This window comes from Mchenga conophoros, linkage group LG3 (assembly GCF_057382185.1).
Source record: "Mchenga conophoros isolate Kocher_MC1m ecotype Shallow Benthic linkage group LG3, M_conophoros_male_GT1.1, whole genome shotgun sequence".
In the NCBI taxonomy this organism is placed as follows: domain Eukaryota; kingdom Metazoa; phylum Chordata; class Actinopteri; order Cichliformes; family Cichlidae; genus Mchenga; species Mchenga conophoros.
The window spans coordinates 37,671,346-37,694,713 of NC_140528.1; the positions used below are offsets into that span (position 1 = coordinate 37,671,346).

The window sequence follows — 23,368 nt, forward strand, 5'->3', positions numbered from 1 at the left end:
TCACCTGGTCAGGAGCATTTCATGTTCAGAGTTTTGTTTTTAAATCAGCTGTTAGAGCCACGTTTTCACTGTGATGTCGATTCTCTGCTGGAGGAAATGTTTCATATGTGCAGCTTGTTAAACTGTAACTTGCTGAAGCCACTGAGTGAAGCTAAACTGCACATCACACTGTTACAATGTACCTGTATTCATGTAGTGGAGACATTAGTGAAGTTATCAGTGAGTAACGTCTCTGATTGGACTGGGTGGCGCTCACAGGGACCATTTTGTGTAGAAGAAAAGTCACATGATACATGAAACGCTCCTTTTCATCTGAGCGTGCTCAGAGCCTGAAGCAGAGAAAGGTGATAATCACCACGGTGATACCTGCTGTCTCTGACTGCAGTTTCAGGTTTAGTTGAGCCAGCTAACACAAAGAAAGCCTGACTGTGTTGAAGTTGATTTGTAGTCACAGCCCTCTGGATGTTCCAGTTACTATGAAATGTAAAGACTGTTTTTAAAGATGAAACTCGTCCACTGAGATGAGCTGTCAGCAAAAACAGAAGCAGCCATTAAAGATAAAACTGAAATAAACCTACAGTGCTGTGGGCCTGCTGTCTGTGCTCAGTTCACCTGTTTCTGCAGGAGTTTAAACACTGACAACACCCAGAACTCTGAACAGCAGCGGCAGACTCAAAGCTGGAAAAACCTCTGAGACATTTTAAACCTGCTGCACTTAAACAGGAGGCTGGTTTGTTTCCACTCTCTGCTGTTGTTTATGTTTTCTGTAGATCAAAAAACCAGCAACAACAACAAGAAGCAGAGCAGAAACTGACAGACCAACAATCAGTGCAACAGATCCATCCTCCTTCTCTTTGTCTTCATCCTTCTCTTGTCCTCCTGTCTGACCTGCAGGTGAGAAACAGGTGTGAGGTGTCAGGTAGGTGATGAGTGAAGAACAGAACAGAATCCATTTGCTCTTCAAACTGCTGTCAGACATTATCTACTGCACTCTGATCACATCACTCAGACCAGCTGCTTTCTACAAAGTCTCATCAACAACATTTCAACTCTACTCACTCACCTGGAGGAACAAAAACTGTCAGGTTGGTGCTGATGATTAGAGTCATAGGTCCTCTCACTCGCTGGACAACACAACACTCGTATGTTCCAGTGTCATTAATCGTCACATCCTTCAGAATCAAAGACACGTCTCCATCCTTCATCTGTCTGTCCTGCAGATCCACCCGGTTCTTAAAAGATGGATGCTGGTCATCTGGAACAAAGTGACCGTCCCGGTAAACAAGCACATATTCATCTTCCAGGTCAGCTCTGCTCCACTCTAAAATAATGATGTTGTTGTTTGGAGCTCGACATGTCAGAGTGACGTTCTGTCCAGACTCAGCTGTGATGGTTTTCTGGTCTGAAAGAGGAAACAACACAGAGCAGAGAGGTTAAAGGTCAAAGTACAATTGTTCACTTCTACAGCAGCCAATCAGAAACACACAATAAAAGATTGTCTTCTGTTATTAGATGATGATCTTTGATTGTGTTTCTTCTTGTGTCCCTTCAAGCGTCACCACAGCGAGTCTTCTCCTCCTCCTCACCTGATCCCGAGCATCTTCATCAGGGCTGATTTGTGACAGAAGGACAGCAGCAAGAGTGAAAGGGAAGGTTTGAAGATGGCAGTGAGCTGCTGTCATGTTTGCTTTGGAGACTCTGACACAAAGACAGGAGGCCGAGCTGAACATGTTCAGATTTTCATTGAGAGCAGAATGGACGAGATTATGAACGAGTTCATCAGAGGGAAGCTCAGGATGAGACGTTTGGAGACAAAGTTCATGAGCAAAGACTGAGACGGATGAAAAACATCATCTGAAAAACAAATCTTTGTTTTTAGAATCTGTTAGTTTGATAAAATGTTGTTGATGGACGAGTTCATTGAGACTCTGGATGTCTGTCAGACTGAGTCACTGCTTTTTATTGTAACAGCTGTACTGATGCTCCTGAATCTGGCCTCTGACACAAACCTCCAAACAGTAAGAATGAAAAAAGAATAAAACTATTAAAACTCTTCAAGCAATAAATAATCAAACCTGAAAAAGAAGAAAATCATCTTAAACATCATTAAACACTTTGGTCAGAGCGGTTTCAGTGCTGTGGTTCTGTCTAAAACCTGACTGGAAGGCATCGTAGCAGTTATTCTGTTTTAAGAAGTAACTGAGCTGTTGAGAAACTGCTTTTTCAATGATCTCACTTAAAAATGGGAGATTTGAGATCGGCCTGTAGTTGTTCATTTGTGTCTTGTCAAGATTGTCCTTTTTCAGTATAGGTTTGATTACAGCAGTTTTTAGTGGTTCCGGAAACACACCTGACATTAAAGAAAAGTTGACGATCTGTAACAGGTCTGACTCCAAAGTCTTTGAGACCTTTTTGAAAAAACTTGTTGGCAGGACATCTAAACAGCAGGAGGAGGAGTTCAGTTTACCTAAGATGTCCTCCAGGTCTTTGCTGTTAATAGGTTGAAACTGTTTCATGGTGTTTAAACAGTTTTTCGGTGGACACAGTACATATCCTGGATCTGCTGTTGATGTACCAACTGCTTGTCTAATCTTTTGGATTTTTTCTGTGAAGAATTTGGCAAAGTCATTGCAGGCCATGGTTGAATGAAGTTCAAGCTCAGCTTTCCTACACTCTCTTTTTTCATTTTTCACCAGTGTGGAGTTTCTCCATGGAGACTTTTTCCTTCCAGAGATAACCTTCACCTTAATGGGAGCAATAGTGTCCATTACATTTAACATGTTAGCATTGAAGCTATTGACGAGCTCATTGACTGAACCTTTGGACAGGTCAGGTGTTAATGGGAAGACCTGGTTAAAGATCTCACTACTGTGTTCAGTTATACACCGTTTTGTGATCACAGCTGTTGATATATTTGTGTGGGCTGAGATTTTACTTTCAAAGAAAACACAGTAATGATCAGACACGCCCACATCAGACACAGTAACCTTTGAAATGCTCAGGCCCTTGGAGATCAGTAGGTCAAGAGTGTGTCCTCTATTATGTGTGGCCTCTGTTACATGCTGAGTCAGCCCAAAGTTGCCCAGAGTGTTACTCAGGTCTTTAGTCCCTTTGTCCTGAGGGTTGTCCACATGGATGTTAAAATCCCCAACAATAATTACACAGTCAAAATCAACACAGATCACAGACAGCAGTTCACTGAGGTCATTAAAAAAGTCTGTGCAGTATTTGGGAGGCCTGTAAACATTAAGAAACACAACTTTGGATGGGGCCTTCAGCTGTAAAGCCACATATTCAAAAGATAGCTGCTTACATCGAAATGATTCATAAAATAAGACAGCAAAATAATTATTCTGTCCTGATTTTAGTTTTTATAAAAAAAACCCAAAATTCTCAGGAATAAAAACTGAATATAAATAAATAATAAGTAAAATATATTACATATAATCAACACACCGTACTAAATGAAAGTTTATATAAATCACATTTATAACAAATAAATTCTAATCAGAAGCCTCTTTATGATTATGATTTCCCCACCATCAAATAAAACAGAAGAGATAAATGCTGATTATAGATCTTCTTTTGTTGTTGTTCCTTAAATTATTTATTTATTTAAAATATTCTGGAAACATCCAGAGGATGTGTTTTAGTTACATTTTTGGTCATGTGTTTTTTAAAACTTTATTTAAATTTAATGTTTTTCTCAATAATTACTCCAAGGGTTTTTTTTGTCCAAATGTCAGCTTGTTGTTGTCATAGTAACAATGTCAGTCAGTGTACTTACTGCTTTCCTTGGGTTACTGTGTCTATAACATAGCTAGCATTGTTTTATCCTATTAAACAGAAATGAGGCATCTTTGGCACAATTTTGGTTTTAGATGCTGTGATTTGAAGCATTGGGTTTTGCATTATGTCCACTGACATTTTTACACGGTGTTCAAAATTACTGCCCAAATATCTGCCCAGAGATGTATGCAACACAAAAAATGACTTCCCCATTCAAGCACCAATGCCACAGCAAGTTTTACAGTTTCACCAAAACAAAATGTTTTATTTGTCTTTAGAGGAACATCAGAGGGACACATCTAACACAACAAACCAAGCCTTGTAGAAAGGAAACAAAAATGACGTAAAAGGCTTCCCACTCCTACAGCTACAAAAATGTATAATTAATTACAATAATAATAATTTCTACAAAAAACTAATTTAGCTCTTCTAGATGCAGAAACTTCATCACACAAGTAAGCACAGCCTGATTGGAAATGGGGCATAGGTAGGGACAACCAGTCTTGTAGTCGTCCCCATTCAATCTCCAACCGATGATCACCTTCCAGCTGGAACTTACATAACCATAAAGGTAAGGAAAGGAAAAACTCAATGCTTCATGGGAATCCCCCGGCAGCCTACGTCTACTGCAGCATAACTAAGGGAGGATTCAGGGTCTAACTATATACTTTAGCAAAAAGGAAAGTTTGAAGCCTAATCTTGAAAGTAGAGATAGTGTCTGTCTCCCGAATCCAAACTGGAAGCTGTTTCCACAGAAGAGGGGCCTGAAAACTGAAGGCTCTCCCTCCCATTCTACTTTTAAATACTCTAGGAACAACAAGTAGGCCTGCAGAGCGAGAGCGAAGTGCTCTAATAGGGTGATATGGTACTACAAGGTCATTAAGATAAGATGGGGCCTGATTATTTAAGACCTTGTATGTGAGGAGCAGGATTTTGAATTCAATTCTGGATTTAACAGGAAGCCAATGAAGGGAAGCCAGTCTCAGACCAACAGAATAGACCCAGCAGAAGAAGCTACTTCCATTTAGGAGTTTTCAAGGCCTCTGAGGATTTCCTCCAGTTTTTATCCATCTATTGGTATCAAGACTGCATCTGTGAGATTTTCTGCCACAGAGGGAATTTTCCACGACTGCTACAGCTGCCAAACGTCTTGATGCATGCTCAATCATCCAGGTAAGTAAATCTCCAAAAGTTGATTCTGTTCATCTGGACGCAGCGTTTTGTGGGAGAAACGTTTCATCACTCATCCAGGTGACTTCTTCAGTCTCAGCTGACTGCAGGTTTCCTCAATCTTATAAACAGAACATTTGCATAATGACTGAAAGCAGCCCACTGAAGGAAGAATGGGCTGGGAGGTCAGAGATCAGTGGGCTTTGGTCAGTGGTTGTTGATCATGACCTGACAGATCTGTATCCTGTGTGTGCACCCACTGTGGGCCTTTCCTGTGCTTAGTGTCAGCCTGAGCTCCATGCAGGCCTCAAAGGCCAAGCAATTCAAAAGCTTCACCAAAACAAGGCACCACTCAAATAGCTGGACCCAGGCTCGCCGCCCTTATGGAGGAAAACATAGAAGATGATCTCTGTGAGTTATTTTTACTGTCATATTATAAAATGTGATGTTCTAGCATCATGTTATTCTTCTTAAGCCTTTGAAAAGCTTCCTCTGTGTCCATTAAACTGATGACTTTAGTGCTGCTGTCTACTTGTTACATTTAGTACTGTTTAATTTTCAACCTAGGAAGATCTGTAAGAAGGACTCACAATATAACATAATACTGTAAGATTACTTACAGGTAAAATACTCAGATTGTACTTAGATAAAAGTCATCACAGACTCGCCCAGCCTGACTGCCTTGAAGCTCAGGTGTCTTCACTGCCTCCTCTGATAAGAGCTGGAGACCTGAGTAGGTTCATCACCCATCAGCAGCAGATCACCTCTCGATCGGGCACGTTTTCATCTGGGAGGCTTTTAGAGCTCACTGCCCTCGGCGTCGCTGCTGGAACAACCAAGTTTTGCTATTGAATCTTTGACCTGCTGATCTCACAGAGGCAGGAGACCCAGAACATCCATGCCAGCTTCAGTTTATGCTCTGTCCTGTCATCCAATCAGATTTGCATGTAATACACTGATATTCAGCCCCAGCCTGGTGTTCTCTCCATCTCTGACCTTTCACACAATTTAAACTAACAAACTTTCTCTTTAAAACTGTTTGTCAATCACAATTTACTCGATTTATTATTATTCTATCACATATTTATATCAGTCATAATGAACTCAGTATGATCTGAGCTGTAAACCTGTATTGATCATCACAAACCTTTATAGCGCTTCAGAGCAGCTCCTTCAGTGGCTGCAGCACCCACGATGTGGGCGGAGAGATTTCCTCCCCTCTGCTGTCAGACTCCACCACAAAGACTTTGCAGCTGATCAAACACACACATGTGCAATAGGACTAAGTGTAACACTCTTTTTCTGACAACGTTGTATTTGTACTCAGTTGTATATAGCATGTGTATTCTATTTTTATCCTATCATTCTATTCTATTCTATTGGGTACAGTTGTGTACAGTTTCTTATTCTATTCCAGTGTTCTCTCATGTTTGCTGTGTAACTGCACTGTCCACTTCCTGCTGTAACAAAACAAATTTCCCACATGTGGGACTAATAAAGATGCTCTTATCGTTACTGTATAACCACAGGTTCACTTCACATTTGGTAGAATATAAAAGGACAAAGCTGGACAATTGTCATCACATTTCTCATTAGTTGCTGTTAGCACAAGCACACAAAGAAAGCAGAGCTTTAGCTTTAGCTCCCTACATCACTTTTAAGCCTGGATGTTGAGGCTTTTGCTTCCTCTCAGCTGTGATGACATCTCTGTCTGCTCCATCTCACCCAACATCATCCATCTGACCTGATGCTACCTGACAAACTAAAGATAAAATATTAAATTCATTTTGCATCACTTACATTTAAAATACATTTAAGGTGGATTTCTTAAAAGGGAAGGGACTGACCTGACTGTTGTGTCGAGACAGGTGTGAAGGGAGTTAAATCCAGTCTTATACTACGGACGTGTTTGGTTTTGGTCTGTAATACGTTGAGTTTATTATCTATAAGTTAACATAGCAAATCCTCCATCCAGAGGCTAAAGTGATATCAGAGCTAGACTACTTTAAGTGAAAACAGATGATCGTCTGAGCCTTAAATGAAATAAGGTTAAAAAGAAATGCTGCTATCGACAGTGTGAGGCAGTGAGCTCTGTTATACCATATTTTTTAATTTTCTTTATTATTATTATATTATAGTGTTATTACCTTCCTGTTACTTCATAATAGAACGACAGTTAATGGTAAAAGTCTTGAATAGTTTTGAATTTATTTTTCCATGATCACATTTCATTCAATCACTCGTGGACTTGTGTGAATGTTACATGTATTATTTTCACCCGTGGATTTACAGACACTGTGTGAACACAGTTTTCATTTTATCCAAAGTTTTACTTGATGTCCAACTGATAAAATCACTGACAGACAACAGAAACAGGAGCTCAGAGAGAAATTCAATTCAACTTTATTCATAAAGAGACAAATCACAACGTTTGGTTTTATTTTACAGAAACTTCAAACTAAACCAAATTCAGGACGTGTATTAAACCTGCAGCTGATCCCTGTCTGCTGTTCACTACCTTTGATTTCTGTTACCAGCATCATCTCATGTTCCCCAGGTTCACTGACAACGCTGAAACCACCAGCGGGAGACTAAGAGTGCTGATTTAAAAAGATTCAGACATTTTATTTTGCTGCAGCTCAACATGAGGCTGGATCCTGATTCTTTGTTGTTTTTGTTTTCTCTACATCAAGAAAACAGCAGCAACAAGAAGCACAGCAGGAACTGACAGGCTGACCTTCAGTCCAACAGATCCTCCTGTGTGACCTGCAGGTGAGAAACAGGTGTGAGGTGTCAGGTAGGTGATGATGAAGAACAGAACAGAATCCATTTGCTCTTCAAACTGCTGTCAGACATTATCTGCTGCACTCTGATCACATCACTCAGACCAGCTGCTTTCTACAAAGTCTCATCAGCAACATCTTTACAAACCAACATCAGATTGTGTGTTTTGTGGTCTAAAGTTTTGTGCCTCTGGTTTCTCATTGGCTCACACTCTTGCAGAGCCGTAACACGCACATGAATGAGAGGTGGTGAGTGTAGTTCCTGTTAACAGGGTATTGCAGACCATCCTGCTAACTGCTGAATTTACTTTTGTCTGTCATATTTATGATGAAAAACAAATGTAATCAAATTAGATATTGATATTTTCATATGGGAATTGATCCTGCAACATGAAACGCTGGGATTGGAAGTTCAGCATCGCTCCGCACATCATACCTGTGAGATGACAGACAGCAGTGTGGAGGAGAGTGCGACACAAAAACACAGAAATATGACTGACAGCTGCAAACGAAGCAGCATCTGGTGCAGGTGAAAGATATTGGGACTAGCAGAGCAGAGTGGCTTCACTGTAAAACAAAATTAGCAGTGAGTGTGAAAAGTTTCTGTGTGTGGAGTTCAACACCGTCCACTCAGAAGCTGCATCACTGGATGGTAGATTTAAAAAGCTTGCATTCAGTGACAACAGAGCTGTTGATGAGGCACTTCAGAGAATAACTGCAGCAGCAAAGTGCACTCCCACCCAGCTCCACCATTACAGGGCCAAGTGAAGGAGGAGCCACAGACGTCTGCTGTGTGGAGCCTCTTTGATGAAAGAGCTGCAGGAGATGCTGCAAAGAGAAATACTACAGCTGATGTTATGATGGAGATGAAATGTTATCTTGAGGAGCCCCTCATCCAACAAGGAGAAGGCCCACAGAGCTGGTGGGAGGCCAAGGCCACAGTCTTTCCCTACCTGTTGAAGGTGATGGAGGGGAGACTGTGCATTGTGGCAACATCTGTTCCTTTGGAGGGTCTTCTCAAAAACTGGGCAGATACTAAGGAGAAACCACATCAGCCCATCCAAGCTGAGGCAGCTGATTTTTCTGAATGTCAACCTGCACTGAGGACAAACTGTTTGGCTGCTGAGTTTGGTTCTGTTCTGTGGATTTGTTTACAGTGGGGCTTTTTGTGCTGAATTAAACTTAAAGGTTTGATTAAAATATTAAACAACAGTAAGAATGCCTGCTTTTGTAACAGAACAAAAACACAAAATTAGGCAATTATAAGGCTTTTCATAAAAACACTACATGCAAAAGGGTTTGTCAGCACACAAAGCATTCACATTTGCCAAGTAAAGCTAAAGTATGAGGCTACAGAGGATAATAACTTAAGAGACATTTGGGAGCCACAAGACGTGCAAGATAATCCAGAGCTTAGATCTAAATAAGGAAGTCTTAACTCAGTAATGGAGAATATCCTCACACATTAAGAAGCACCGAGGGAGGGAAGTCCTTCATTACTCTGTCAGTCAGGTAGGTGATCAGTGAAGAACAGCACAGAATCTATGTACCTGCATGTTCAGCTCAATTTGTGGATGCAATAAGAAGTAAAGTGAGAGTGATCAGCTTACCAGTGACTGTGATATTAACCAGGTTACTGATGGCACCATTACTGGACTCACACCAGTAAACTCCGGTGTCGTGAGGCACCAGCGTACTGATTGAACATGATTGATCACGTTGCTGTTGTCCCCGCCCATCTCCACACTCAGCCCTCTGCAGTTTGCTTGTGTTTCTCCTCACAGTCCAATCAGAAAAGCTTTGGTCCTCCTCACAGATTACAGTCACAACATCTCCCTCAGAGAAATCAGAGCTGTGAGGAAGAAGAGAGGTTAGATATCACTCACGACTGAACTTCTGGGACCGCTCCGCCCCCTGGTGGCCTGATTTGATAGTGAAAAATTATTTTCTACCAGGCTGATGTAATAAAGCTGTGGAATCAGGACTGAGGTTTCGGGCATTTCCCCTCGGCTATTTGCAAGTAAGAAGAGCAAACATCTGAAGAGGCACAAGCTCCAACATTTTAGTAATATGAAGAACAACTTTGTTGCCTGACCAGCACGTTGTGGCCTGCAGCCTTCATAGGTTTAAGGTTTAAAAACATTTTTAGGATTATTTGGTTCAGTGGAAACTACTGCTACTGACAGTGAAAACATTTGCAGACCTTTTCAGAGGATGAGCATTTGTTCGAGGGTCCACTTTCTGCCCTGAGCCTGGTTCTGCCGGAGGTTTCTTCCTGTTAAAAGGGAGTTTTTCCTTCCCACTGTCGCCAAAGTGCTTGCTCATAGGGGGTCATATGATTGTTGGGTTTTTCTCTGTATCTATGAAGCACCTTGAGGCAACTTTTGTTATGATTTGGCGCTATATAAATAAAATTGAATTGAATTGAATTCTGCCAGCTGTTCATTTCTGTGTATGCACAGGATTCTCTCCCTTTCATCTCCTTTCACTGGTGGGTGAGAGGAAGTGGGCAAATTCTACAAATGTCATTTAAAGATTAAACGACTCACTACATGTTAGCTAGATAACACACATGTCTTAAAGACATAAAGACCTGGATGGCCGCTAACTTTCTGCTTCTTAATTCAGATAAAACTGAGGTTATTGTACTCGGCCCTGAAAATCTTAGTAATATGGTATCTAAGCAGATTCTTACTCTGACATTGTTGGGGATCACTCCTGAATTTACTTAAGCCTTAGAAAAGTAAAGTAGCCTAACAAAGTAGCTAAAATCGTGGACGTACAGCATTTGGACAGAGAGAGTGATATTAATTTTCTTTGCAAACAAACAAGAATCTTCAGGGTGCAATGTGTGCTGGGCAGCAGCCAGGAGCGAGGTCTCTGGTGAACCAATCCCTCACTACAGATTCTAGCGAAGGGATGAGGCGTGTCACATCTCTGGTGGGGATGGAGCCTCAGTGCTTCTTTTAATATCTCTGAGCTTTCCCAATCACAACTATCTCTACTGAACTTTGGCTCCGTCTAAACAGTTCTTTGAATTACTTACTAAAACAATATATGACAGTAATGAGAAAGTGGCCACTTTCATGAGTAAATCATGTAAGCCTTATAAGATTTACTTATATGTAGTCTATGTTGTGATTCTACTGGTGTTACTGGTTCTGCTGGTGAGACGATGTGTTCACAGGAAACTTGAAGGTTTGTACATATTCATTCTTATTCATCGTGGTATTTTGTTTCCATTCTGTCATCATAATTTGGTCCATTTAGATTCTTAAATCATAAAAGTGTTTACTTTAACTCATTTCAGCAGATGGAGAAGATGACATCACCAGTGACATCACATACAGTGTTGTGAAATCATCAAATCCTCAACACCCTCCAGTCAAAGAAACCAGAGATGGAGGTTTGTGTGTTCACCCAGGTGTCATCCACATACCTGAACCAATGACTTGGTGGTGTTTCAGGGTAGGATAGCAAAGCCCTCTTTCCCACGTCTTCCATATACAAGTTGCCCACAATGGGTGAAACTGGGGAGCCCACGGCACACCCACGTTCCTGCCTGTAGAACTGACCCTTGTATGTGAAACAGGTGGAATTAAGACACAGTTTCAAAAGCAAGCACACCTGGTCCAACAGCCTTGTCTTGTTCTAACTGCTTCAGACAGTCTGTCACCCTCGTCCTGTGACCACTTCCTGGGTCTCTTTCAGTCTTCAAATATAAAGTTTTTACAGCTTATAGATTTTAAGTTCTGCTCCAATTATTTGGGTAAAGATAATAAACACTTTGATGGCCAATAAGTGAAAGTGAAAATGTGATAAACGAATAATATAATTAATAAATAATAAATAATTATATTTTTTGATAAGTGAAGTTCACTGAACTGAAAGGAAATTTTGGTTTGATGATGGTTGACATGTTTTCCAAATAGAAGTTTTTCCTCTAGTGAGGAGATGCAGGTGCAGCAGAGCATTGCTGGAAGAAATGATCCCAAGGGTGGAATCTCCTGAGAAACCTTCAGAGACCCAGCGAGAAGTAGGGACCATAGCTGACAGCCCAGGCAGGGGTTGAGGTCAAAGGTCATGCTGTTTGGGGACCTACTGGTCATCATGAGAAGATTCTGGAACCACAGCAATGACCATAAAGCTGCACTGGATGGAGAGCTGTGCCACGGGGCTTTCCAGAGGTAATCACGAGGAGATTGTGGACAACAGATGGAGATCTGAAGGATGAGGGGAGCGTTCCAAGCTCCAATCGACAGTGCAGAGAGGAAGGTCAAGGATGGCATCATGATTCTGTGAACAGAAAGCAGAAGCTATGGTGGTGACGGGGAATGACTGACAGCAGTTTCCTATGAACATCACCTAATGCTGTGTCACTGTGCTATGCATGCTTTGACACTCTGAAGAGGGTCTTCCTTTGTGTCATTGTTGTTGTCATTTGCATCATGAACAAGACTGCTGAAGTGACTCAACAGGTGGGGTTACAACAGCAGTAAAATCATTGAATCCAATACCCTTTCCAAAAAAGGTTTTCTGCAGAGACGAAAGGACAATAGAGGAGTCATAAGTATCCCCCCACAGGAAGAATGCATGAAATGAGGTGATGAGGGTTGATAGAGGCCATAAAACAGGAGTGCTGACAAAGGCCTGCAGCCTTGAAGACAACTGAAAGCCACATTGACAAACAGCAAAACTAACTGGTGTGTTTGTTATACCCATGTCTGCATTTGGACTCTGGTCATATGGACAGTGATAGAAACAACTGGAAGAGACATTTATGAAGCTCTGAGGAACTCAAACCACTCTGCATGTGTGATTTACACACCTGGAGGAGATGCACCACAAAGCTGGAATGATTTTGCAAATGTTAATTTCTATGTTTGACTGTTAACATTCATTTGCTTACTTGGAGGGTGTCAATGGAAAATTGTATTTAGTGGTCAGTATAATCTTTTAGTGATATAAGTTTGCATATGGTAGAATGCTGCATGTAATCATTTGTGTGTAGAAGTATATAGTTGGTGGCATATTGAAAGAATGTCTCATCCTAGGAGGTCTGTAACATTCTAGGGTGTTCACCCCACATCCTAGGAGCATGAGAGAGGTCGTACCTTGTCTTATTGTTTTATGGTAGGATTAACGTAGCTATGTCTGTTTTAGTCTAAGTGCCTTTTGGTTTGATGAACTGCTGGACTTTGAGACCAGCAGGTTTAGGGAAGATCTTATGGGGCCACACTCTGACCCCCCCCCCCCCCCCCCCCCACACACACACACACACACACACACACACACCCACCCACCCAATGAAGTATAAAATAAAGACCGGGGCAGTTTCTCAGGCGCGAGTCTCTCAGTCCGGAGACTGCCCTTGCTTGCAAGAAATTCTGTGTGTTTCTCTTCTCTGAGTCTTTGCTGAAGAAGTATTTTAGAATATATTCCTTAACAGAGAGAACGATGCTCGTCACAGTTCTCTCCCTCATGCACGAGCAACACAAAGAGCTCTGGTGACTTGCGTCTTGTTTTTGCCATTGTAGTAGAATTGTCTTGGCGTTCCAGCAATAGGTCTGTGCTAGATGAACGTATCAGCAACCTTCAAACACGTGTGGAGAATTCATTATTTCTTTGACAGATTCTTTAGTAAATAACAGAAAAAAGAAAGTAAGAGAAAAATCACCTGCACAAGTGCCGAGGTAGGTCTCCCTGCAGGATTGGTTTTCCCTTCATCAGGAGCAGCGCTGGGCTGTTTAAATCACGGACAAACAGGATCCTACAGTTGTTTATGTTTTTAAACCCATTTTGCACAGAGAGGCATTTTTTGGAAAATGCATTGATAGTAATGTTGAATATTATTACACATCAAAAAAAATAACTACAGTAAAATAATCACATCGTGACGCCTCTGCCTTTCTAAATGGAGGGACAGTAACTGTGTGTGTATGTAAGCGTGTAAAACCTGAAGATGGTAAGATTAACAGTATTTTGTCTCTATCTACCATTCTGCTATTCATCTCAACAATAACGTGGCGCACAGCGTGGCGTGAAAATAGCCACATGCAATGGAGCAAAATATGGGTGTGTGTGGTTGGAGGATGTGTTCATGCGCACAAGGGGGGGGGGGGGGGGGGGGGGGGGGGGGGTTGGAAATTTTTCTTGTGAAACAAAGGGGGGCCCAGCAAACAAAGTTTGGGAACCACTGGTTTAAACGATGTTAGCACAGAAATATTAGCTTCTGTCATGACTGATGAAGTTACTGGTTAATAAAGTTTCCAGTAAAGTGTTTAATCGCAGCCACAGATTGACTCTAAATATCCAGTTTTTCTTTAGTGCATCTGTAATAAATATGTGCAAGTTTCAGTGCTTCGTTTAAACTGTATGATACTTATACTGACCCAGGGTCAGTGTAAAATACAATCCTAGCTGTGTGAACAAAGCCTGGCTCCTTTAATCCTGCATGACAAACCTCAGGATGCAGGTTATTAATACTCTTTCCTGCTGGCACACCTGTCACACCTGAGAGTCAGCTAGAAACTTACAGTGACGTGGACATCATGCAAAGACTGCCAGACTCTGTAATACTGCAAATGATCAGTGACTCAGGTTAACAAAAAAGAAAGTAAGAGGAAATTTAATTCTATAAAACGTGAAAAATTCCACACACATGTAACTCACCACTGTGTGAACATCACAGGGGAGAAATCGTTTCTCTGAGTCAGAGATGAGTGTCAGTAACACAGAAGTTGTCATGGTCCCCGCACCTCTCCAGCTGACAGCAGTCAGGCGCTTTGTTTTGTTTATTCTCCTCTCTCGCCTCTGCTCTCCCTTTCTCTCTCGTCCTCTCCCACTCTCTCTTTCTCCTGCTGGGGCGGAGCTCAGTATGGGCTCCTGCTCCTGGCCCACGCACCTGGAGATGATCAGCACACCTGCCGCTGATTATGAGAATTGGAGTCCTACTTAAGATGGCGAGTCTGCTCTACTCGTCGCTGGATCGTTGAGCCATCAGCGTCAGTCGTCCTGCACTCTGCAAAGTTTGTTCGTGAGTACGTCTGAACCAGGAGACTAACTGTTTCTCTGTCTGTGTATAGATTTCCCCTGGACCTGTTTTCCCTGTGCACGGTGACTGAGCGTGAGCAAGAGTGATGGAGGAAAGAAGAGGAGCTGTGTGTGGTTGCGAGGGCTGTATGGAAATCTCCCCTCCCTGGACTCCTGCCCCTTTCACTCCCGGACCCTGGAACCCCTTTTTCCCAGACACCTCTGTGTGTGTGTGTGTGTGTGTGTGTGTGTGTGTGTGTGTGTCACCGTGGAGAACACTGTAAATAAATTCACTTTTGATTTGAAGAAACTTGTGGTCTGCGCCTGAGTCCGCTCCACTAATCGTGACAGAAGTAAAACTCAGTGTCATGCAGTGACTTTTACACAACCAGATCAGATGAACCAGCTCACACTAAAACATTTTGCTGCACTCTTCACACTTATTTCTTTTCTTTCTGCTTTCTGAGATAAAAGCTCTTTATTAGTAACTTTTACAACTTCTGGCAGGTTAATGTCTGAACTTTGGAGTGAAACACACCCTTAGTTACAGGAAATAACACCACTGTCTGTAACTAAGTGAATCCACCTTAACACCACCTGTGTGTGTGTGACTGCATTACACTCCCACTGCTGGGAACCTGAACAAGAACCAGAACAAAGTCTAAAATAGAAGCTGACAAACAGCTGCACCACCGAGTGACACTTTATTTTATAAACTTCACAACAGGTTTCATGTTGTGACCTGTGGAGGTGAAAAGACACAAAACCTGTTTTACAGCTTTTGAGCTGCAGGCAGGATTGAAACACACCTTAGTTAAAAGTCAAACAGCAACATTTTCTCCTCCCCTCACGTCACTCAAATGTGACAAACCAGGAAACAGGAAGTTCTTCGTCCTCAGTAAAGAGAGACGCACAGACGATCAGACTGAGCTCAGACCAAACTAGCAGCTTCCTCTGAGTGAGTCCAGCTACAGGAGAGAAAAGTGTAAAACTCCAACACTGCTGCTTCAAGCTGCTGACGCTCCACACACTGAATGTGAGTTTGAGCAGAAACACGACTCAAAGGAAGTTTCAGTGAAGGTGGTAGAGGAGGGAGGGGAGCCAGGACTGACTGTACTTCCTGTCTGCTGTTTTCAGCTTCACTCACAGACTCAATGGCTTCCAGATCAGAGGAGGATCTCTGCTGTCCGGTCTGTCAGGAGGTCTTCAGAGATCCTGTTCTTCTGTCATGTAGCCACAGCTTCTGTAAAGACTGTCTGAATAGATGGTGGAGAGAGAGACCAACACACGAGTGTCCAGTTTGTAAAAGAAGATCTTCAAGGGAAGAACCACCTTTAAATCTGGCTTTAAAGAACCTGTGTGAGTCGTTCTTACAGGAGAGAGATCAGAGAGCTTCAGAGGCTCTCTGCAGTCGGCACTCTGAGAAACTCAAACTCTTCTGTCTGGACCATCAGCAGCCAGTGTGTGTCGTCTGCTGTGCCTCAGAAAAACACACCAATCACAGATTCAGACCCATCGATGAAGCTGCACAACAACACAAGAAGGAACTTCAGGAAACTCTGGAGCCCTTAAAGAAGAAGTTAAAGGTTTGTGAAGAAGTTCAAGTGAAGTTTGATCAAACAGCAGAACACATTAAGGTCCAGGCCCGACACACAGAGAGGCAGATTAAGGAGCAGTTTAAGAAGCTTCAGCAGTTTCTAGCAGAGGAAGAGGAGGCCAGGCTGGCTGCACTGAGGGAGGAAGAGGAGCAGAAGAGTGGGATGATGAAGGAGAAGATGGAGGCTCTGAGCAGAGAGATAGCAGCTCTTTCAGACACAGTCAGAGCCACAGAGGAGGAGCTGAGAGCTGAAGACGTCTCATTCCTGCACAACTACAAGGCTGCAGTGGAAAGAGTCCAGCGCTGCCCCCTGCTGGATGATCCACAGCTGCCCTCAGGAGCTCTGATAGACCAGGCCAAACACCTGGGCAACCTGACCTTCAACATCTGGAACAACATGAAGGACATGGTCTCCTACACTCCTCTCATTCTGGACCCAAACACTGTTCATCCAAAACTCATCCTGTCTGAAGATCTGACCAGTGTGAGACGAGGAGGAGAGAGGCAGCAGCTTCCTGATAATCCAGAGAGGATTGATTATTACAGCTCTGTCCTGGGCTCTGAGGGCTTTAACTCAGGGACTCACAGCTGGGATGTTGAAGTTGGAGACAGTACAGTGTGGGCACTGGGTGTGTTAGCAGAGTCTGTGCAGAGGAAGGGAGACATAGAGTCTGGATTATGGAGAATATTTTTCTATGAAGGTAAATACTCAGCACTCTCACCATCAGCTGTCACTGATCTCTCAGTAGAGAAGAAGCTCCAGAGGATCAGAGTGAATCTGGACTGGAACAGAGGAAAGCTGTTGTTCTCTGATCCTGATACTAACACACACATACACACCTTCACACACACTTTCACTCACAGGATGTTTCCATACATATGGACTGTTGATGATGATGAAGTGAAGGTGTGTCCGTTGAAGGTGTCAGTGTCAGTGCAGCAGATGAGTTGAGGATGATGATGTTTCTAATGTTGTTTCCTGTCAGTGAGTTGAAGCTGTTAAACTGCAGCTGTCCTCCTGCTGCCTCGTTGTTCCAAAGCTCTTTGTTTCTCTTTTAGTTTCACTCTTTCTTTCTGTTTCTGCTGTCCACCTTTTCACATGGAAAATCATTTCACTGTTTCTCACTGAATGACTCCCCAAACTAGATTTGAAATTCTATCAAGTTTCTAATCATTACAAGTGATTCATGTTTCTATTTGATGTGTAAATGGAGATGATTTAGTTTGCTGGGATATGGACTGACATGTGTTGAATGGGAGGAGCAGTTTGTTGTTGTCTTCTTGTCTGTTTATGACAACAATAAATATGTTGTTGAAACAATGATTCATGTTTAACTCCATATATGAAATGTTTCTGATCTTTGAATTCTGTTTGATTAAAGACTTTCTTCATGACACAAATGAGATTTCAGTGTATTAATAGAACTAAATAAGCTCAGAGTTGAAAGGCTGGAGTATTATGTACGTGCTTCACTGTCAGGATCTTCAGGGGGATTCAAAGGGAAACATCAAACTGCTGTAATGAGATAAACTAGTTGGGCTGAACACACTTATCTGTAGTTTGTCTCCATCCAGGATCATCAGAATATAATGAACATGTGTGAAGAGCCACAAAATGCTGCTGCCCTCTCAGCATGATGAGCTCCAGCCTTTGTTAGCAGGACAACAGGAAACATGAGACAACTTTCAGAGACAGTAACCAACTGTGGCCACAAGATGGCAGCAGCTGATCTGAGATCCTTTATTGGACAGAAGGACTCTGCTCTGTGACGTCATCAGAGAGACGGCCTTCACTCTGATAGATCTGACGTCATGTCTGCACTGCGATGATGAAAGCTGATAAACACATTGTTATTGATCCATGAAATCACCTCTGTCCTCTCAAGTGTAGCTGTTTACAGAGCTGAAGAAGTCCTTCATCATCAAAACAGACAAACATGTATTTCCTGTATTAAGTGACGTCATCCTCACTCTGACCTCTTACATACATTCTGTTCAGTTTTCCTGCTGTAAGAAATAAACTGTGTGAAAATAGAAATGCAGGGAAACATCCATTAATCACAGCTGAGCCGTTTGTTTCTGACTCACATTCAATGAGGCTTCAGGTGTAAATACCTCAGAAGTGTTTGTGAGTTCAGTAGAAGCAGACCCAGTCGACCATCATGGCCTCCACAGCACTACACAATGCAACAGAAAGGCCTTCATCATCTGCTGAACCACCTCTGAACCACGACGCTCTCCCTGCATCTAAAAGCTGTTAGTCAGGATGAGATGCTGCTGTGATCGCTCACAATTTACCTGTGAGACCTTTGTAAATATTGTCTTTGTTTCTGGAGGAAACACCTTTAGTCTGTTTGTATTTGGAGTGCAGATCTGGGCGTCCATCACTTTAACCTGCACACGTTTAGTTATTGAGTGTAGTTGATGTTTGGCAGCATTTTATAAGTGACAGTTCATGAACGGTGAAGGAACAGAGGACGCCTGACCATCCTACCTGTGTCAGTAAGAAGACTTTCATCACAACTTCACAACTTAACACAACTGAAACCTGAATTCAGTGTTGCATAGTTTACTAACAGTGTGTGCTGACACTGAAGTTAGCAGTTTGTTTCCTAAGAGCTGCTGGGACAAACCACAGTGACCGGCTACAGAGTTTAGTTAAGGTGGTTCTAACATGTGACCTGTTGAATTATTTACAGGGATTTATTTTTCATTTAAAGCATCATTTGTGAAGTTTTTATGAAGTTTACTTCTTTTATGTTCTTTGTGTAACGTTTAGATTTTCTTCTCTGGTGTTTTAACTCTTCAGGTTTCCTGTAACAGAGATGTAAACCACCGTTTTCTGATGCTGCTGCACTGGGACATAAACACGGTCACTTTATTAGGCACACCTTGCTGGCTGCAGGTTATAACCCCTGCTGGAAACATCCCACAGATTTGGATCCTTATTGCCATGACAGCACCACACAGCTGCTCCAGATGCTGCAGGATGCTGGTCAGGGCTCTAACAGTGAAACTTTACTGAAAGTAAGAAACCTGAGAGGAAATAAACTTTGACTTTAGTAAGCTGAGCTCTGAAGCTGTGATGGAGCTCAGTCGGTGTGAAGGCGGCTGCTGTGTAACAAGTGTTTGTCTGAGGTGCTGCGACTAATCGTGGTCATGTTTATTTAAAGAAGTCGGTGATGAAGCAGGCTGTGCAGTCCGAGCTCTTCATCAGTTAACAGTCCTCCAGAGCTGCTGCAGGGAGCTGACTGTCCTCCAGGTGGCGCTAAGTGAACAAAGTCCAAAGAAATAAACTTGGACTGTTTTTTGAAGCCTAAATAAAATGTGAATAAACTTTATAGATACATTTGAAACCAGCTACTCTGTGACTTTACACACTCACACAGTAACAGAGCTGATTCCTGATTGGAGCAGCACAGAGTTAGACTTCTTTTCTGGCTGTGGATTGGTTCGTCAGGATTTCCCCCTTTACAGGTTTAAAAACAATCTCTGTTTCTACATTTTTTGACCTCCTTCTTGTGTCTAAAGGTGAAGCAGCACCAGCCTCCTCTGATCCTCATGTTGTAGCTCTGTGTGTCCAGCAGGGGGCAGAACACCTCCAAACTGTGCCAGCAGCTCTCACTGTGAGCTCAGACGTTTGTGGACACTCAGTTTGTTTGAACATAGTAAATAATCAGAGCTTCTCACACTGTTTATGGGGACACCACCTGCCCGAGGGTGTACTGTGTCAGAGAGGTGGTGTATGGTGCTGGGTGTAGTCTCTCTGCTGGTTCACAGTTTTTACTGAGGAGCTGTGTTCATGTCAGGAAGGTTTCGTCTGATCACTGTGGTGCAGTTTGGTTTACTCTGTTTCTGAGTGTTTGTAGGATCAGTCTCTGCAGGTCACCTGATACCTGGCAGTGAAGTGTTTATGAATCAGCTCCGTCAGATTTAATCCAACAGAATAACATGTAAAACACTCCAGGGCTTTTACTCTGAAACTTTCTCCAGAGCTGTCTGGAGTTTTCTTACATTAAAATATTCTGGGATTACCAGACTGTCCACATCATGTGTCCTACCAAAACTTTCATCCACAAATATACCCTGACATTAAACCCAAATAGATCTGAGAGCGAGTCATTAGTATCAGTACTGTGTGTGTGTGTGTGTGTGTGTGTGTGTGTGTGTGTGTGTGTGTGTGTGTGTGTGTGTGTGAGATATATTCAGGTAACTTACTGGGTTACTGCACATGCTCACACCTTTTCAGCACAACAGGTGCAGTTTGGTGTTTTACTGCCTCCTGCTGGAACAATGATGGCAGCTCTCAAGACTTTATTGGTTATTGTCATTTCGTGTTACACAGCCTGAAACGAAATACTGTTCCTCAGCAGCCTCTACAGTGCAATAACCAATATATTTTAAAAAGAATAAATACAGTTTAAAGGGAATAAGTTTAAAAAAGAGCAGCAAAAAAGGCATAAATAGCTTAAAATCTAAGTTCTAAAAAAACCTCCAGTTTTTATTAATATTTTATTATTTATCAAATTATTATAAACTAAAAATATTTTTTACGTGATAAACGACTTCAGTGCTTCGTCCATGACCTCCTGAAGGTAAAGGGCCCAAAGAGCCAATCAGCAGCTCTGAAACAGGAAATATGACTCATGGAGAAGTTCACAACAGTTTCAGCTGCCAATTGTACTCATCACCATGGAGACTGTCTCCATGGTGGAGGCAGAGTGACAGTGTTGTAGATGCTGCATTTTGAAGCCTCAGTGTTTATATTTTTGTTCACAGCCATGTAGACAGAGAGGCAGAGAGAGACAGTGCTGTCACTGAGCTACATGTGTCAGAGCTCAGATGAGGCCCACACATGTGTGTTATCTGTTGTTGCTACACACAGTTAAGATATGGAACATGTGAACATGAGACATATGAAGAGACTGAACAGATAAAATGTCCTTTATATCTGTTGTAGAGACCCACCTTTTAGCACATCCCAGCACACCCACTCACTTCACCAGATGCACCTTGTTTAGTTCTCTCACCTTTGATTGGGTGTGGTGCTTGTCCTTGATTGCACTCACCTGTCACACATTATATGTCACACAGTATATAAGGACTGCATTCACTTTTGGCTCACTCTTTCCGCACTTCCACACGGGGCGGCAGCTGAGGTGAGGTTCTGTTTGGGTTTTTAATTTATGTATTGTTTAAGGTACTGAGTAACTTAAATCTCTGTTTTCTTTCAGCATTGGCAGTCCATGTGTGTCTTTGTTTCCTTCCTTTTTTGCCTTATTTATTTGAGAATAAAAGGAGTACCCTGAAAATAATTCTGCATTAGATGGCTGCTTTTCTTATTCTAACCGGATGAGCCCATGAAGCTGATTGCTTCAGCCCTGAACCTTCCTTCCTCCAAAACATGGTCCTCTGAGCCGGAGAGGTATTAGCATCATGGATACACAGCAGCCATCTAGAAGATCCAGTCGTGATAGTAGACCTCCTGCCTACCTGCAACAGTATGAAGTTCAGTACCCTGGAGCTAGAAGAGCTACATGTGAGACAGAGAGCCAAACTGAATGCCAGCACAGTGATAAAGACACACATGGGCTGCAGGATCCTGTCGGAGAGTCAGAAAGACCACCAGAGACATCCCTTGTTCCTTTACCCACCACCCAAGATGAGGTCATGAGGGAACTCCTAACGACCATGAGGGAGATTAAGCAATTTATGGTTCAATCATCTCCTTCCCATTCTTGTAGCTCCAGATCTTCCATTCGCACAGTCTCATCAGATGGAATCAAAGCTTCTGTATGCAGTTTACGAGCCAGTCCTCAAACACATCAACAACATGAGCAGCTCCCAGTAACTGATACAGCAACCTGTCAATCACCAATCCAGCCCCCGCAGATTAGCCGTCAGCCTGGCCTAGTTGCAGCTGCCAGCCCTCCCGTACCTAATGCAACAATACTAGATGCTGCTATCCCTTCAACTGGTTTGCCTAGACCAGTCCTTGCTACAGAAGATGAGACTCCCTTTGATTTCCTGGCCTTATCAAGGCAGGATCCCGACCAGATCTCATGTGTTCAACCTGCTGTTCCTTTAGCTGAAGACCCTGTTCAACCTCTCATTCGCATATCTGACCACAAGCATTGCCCTCCTCTAGAGCAGCAACCAGCTACATCCAATACCTCATATGAACAGAAACCTTTGATATCTGGTACTGCTAGCTCGGGTCACTCCTCTAGCACGAGAACACATGTATATAAGCTTGAAGGTCCTTCATTTCCAGACCTTAGTAGAGAAGACGAAATGCAATACAGGATGTTACGGATGGCCCTTACAAACCTTCTTGATCCTCATGAGACAGAGCACTTCAAATATCATGTCCTTCTTGATCACCTCAAAGTAGACCAAGCTAAACGATTAGCTCTTGCCTTTTCCTACGCTCCTGACCCATACACTCAAGCCATCAAAGCCCTTGATGAGCGTTATGGGCAACCAAGACAGCTGGCATTGAAAGAGCTAAAGAATATACTGGAACTGCCTCCTATCAGAGCAGGTGATGGTCAGAGCCTTGATAATTTTGCTCTTCGAGTACAGGCTTTAGTTGGGTTGCTTAGCACTATGGGAGAATAAGGACGTGCAGAACTAGACTGTGGCTCCCATGTCGATCGCTTGTTAGTGAAGTTGCCTGCAGAGCATTTCAGTCGCTTCAAACGGCATGTTTACAGGGAACAGGGAGAAATGACGTATACCTTGCCTTTGTTCTCATCCTGGTTGCAAATGGAATGCAGGTGTCAACCAAAGAAGGCCAGTCCTGTTCCATCCTTCAACCAGACATGACCTGCCCGTAAGTACGCTTCTCCACTTACAACAATATTACATGAAGCAAATACATCTGATGATTCTGTACATGCAACACAGCCGATCATGACAACTAAGGCTACATGTGCATATTGCTGCTCACCAGAACATCACATTAGTAAGTGTCCTGGGTTTATTTAGAAGACAA

At 42.6% G+C, this 23,368-nt stretch overlaps 2 protein-coding genes across 2 annotated transcripts in view; one reads left to right on the forward strand and one right to left on the reverse strand.

Annotated features, from left to right (window-relative positions):
* Positions 1-715: 715 nt before the first annotated feature.
* The window catches only part of LOC146578508 (neural cell adhesion molecule 2-like), a 44,702-nt gene continuing 22,049 nt past the window's right edge, over positions 716-23,368 (reverse strand). The window contains exons 4-5 of the mRNA XM_085268641.1: positions 1,064-1,402; positions 716-888 (exon numbers count right to left, since the gene is read on the reverse strand). Of these exons, the coding sequence (XP_085124767.1) occupies positions 716-888; positions 1,064-1,402 (512 nt within the window). The remainder of the gene's footprint in view (positions 889-1,063; positions 1,403-23,368) is intronic.
* On the forward strand, positions 15,917-17,764 carry LOC146578509 (nuclear factor 7, ovary-like). Its single transcript, XM_085268770.1, has one exon. It carries the CDS (start codon positions 15,929-15,931, stop codon positions 17,321-17,323), a length of 1,395 nt encoding a protein of 464 aa, XP_085124896.1. The 5' UTR covers positions 15,917-15,928; the 3' UTR covers positions 17,324-17,764.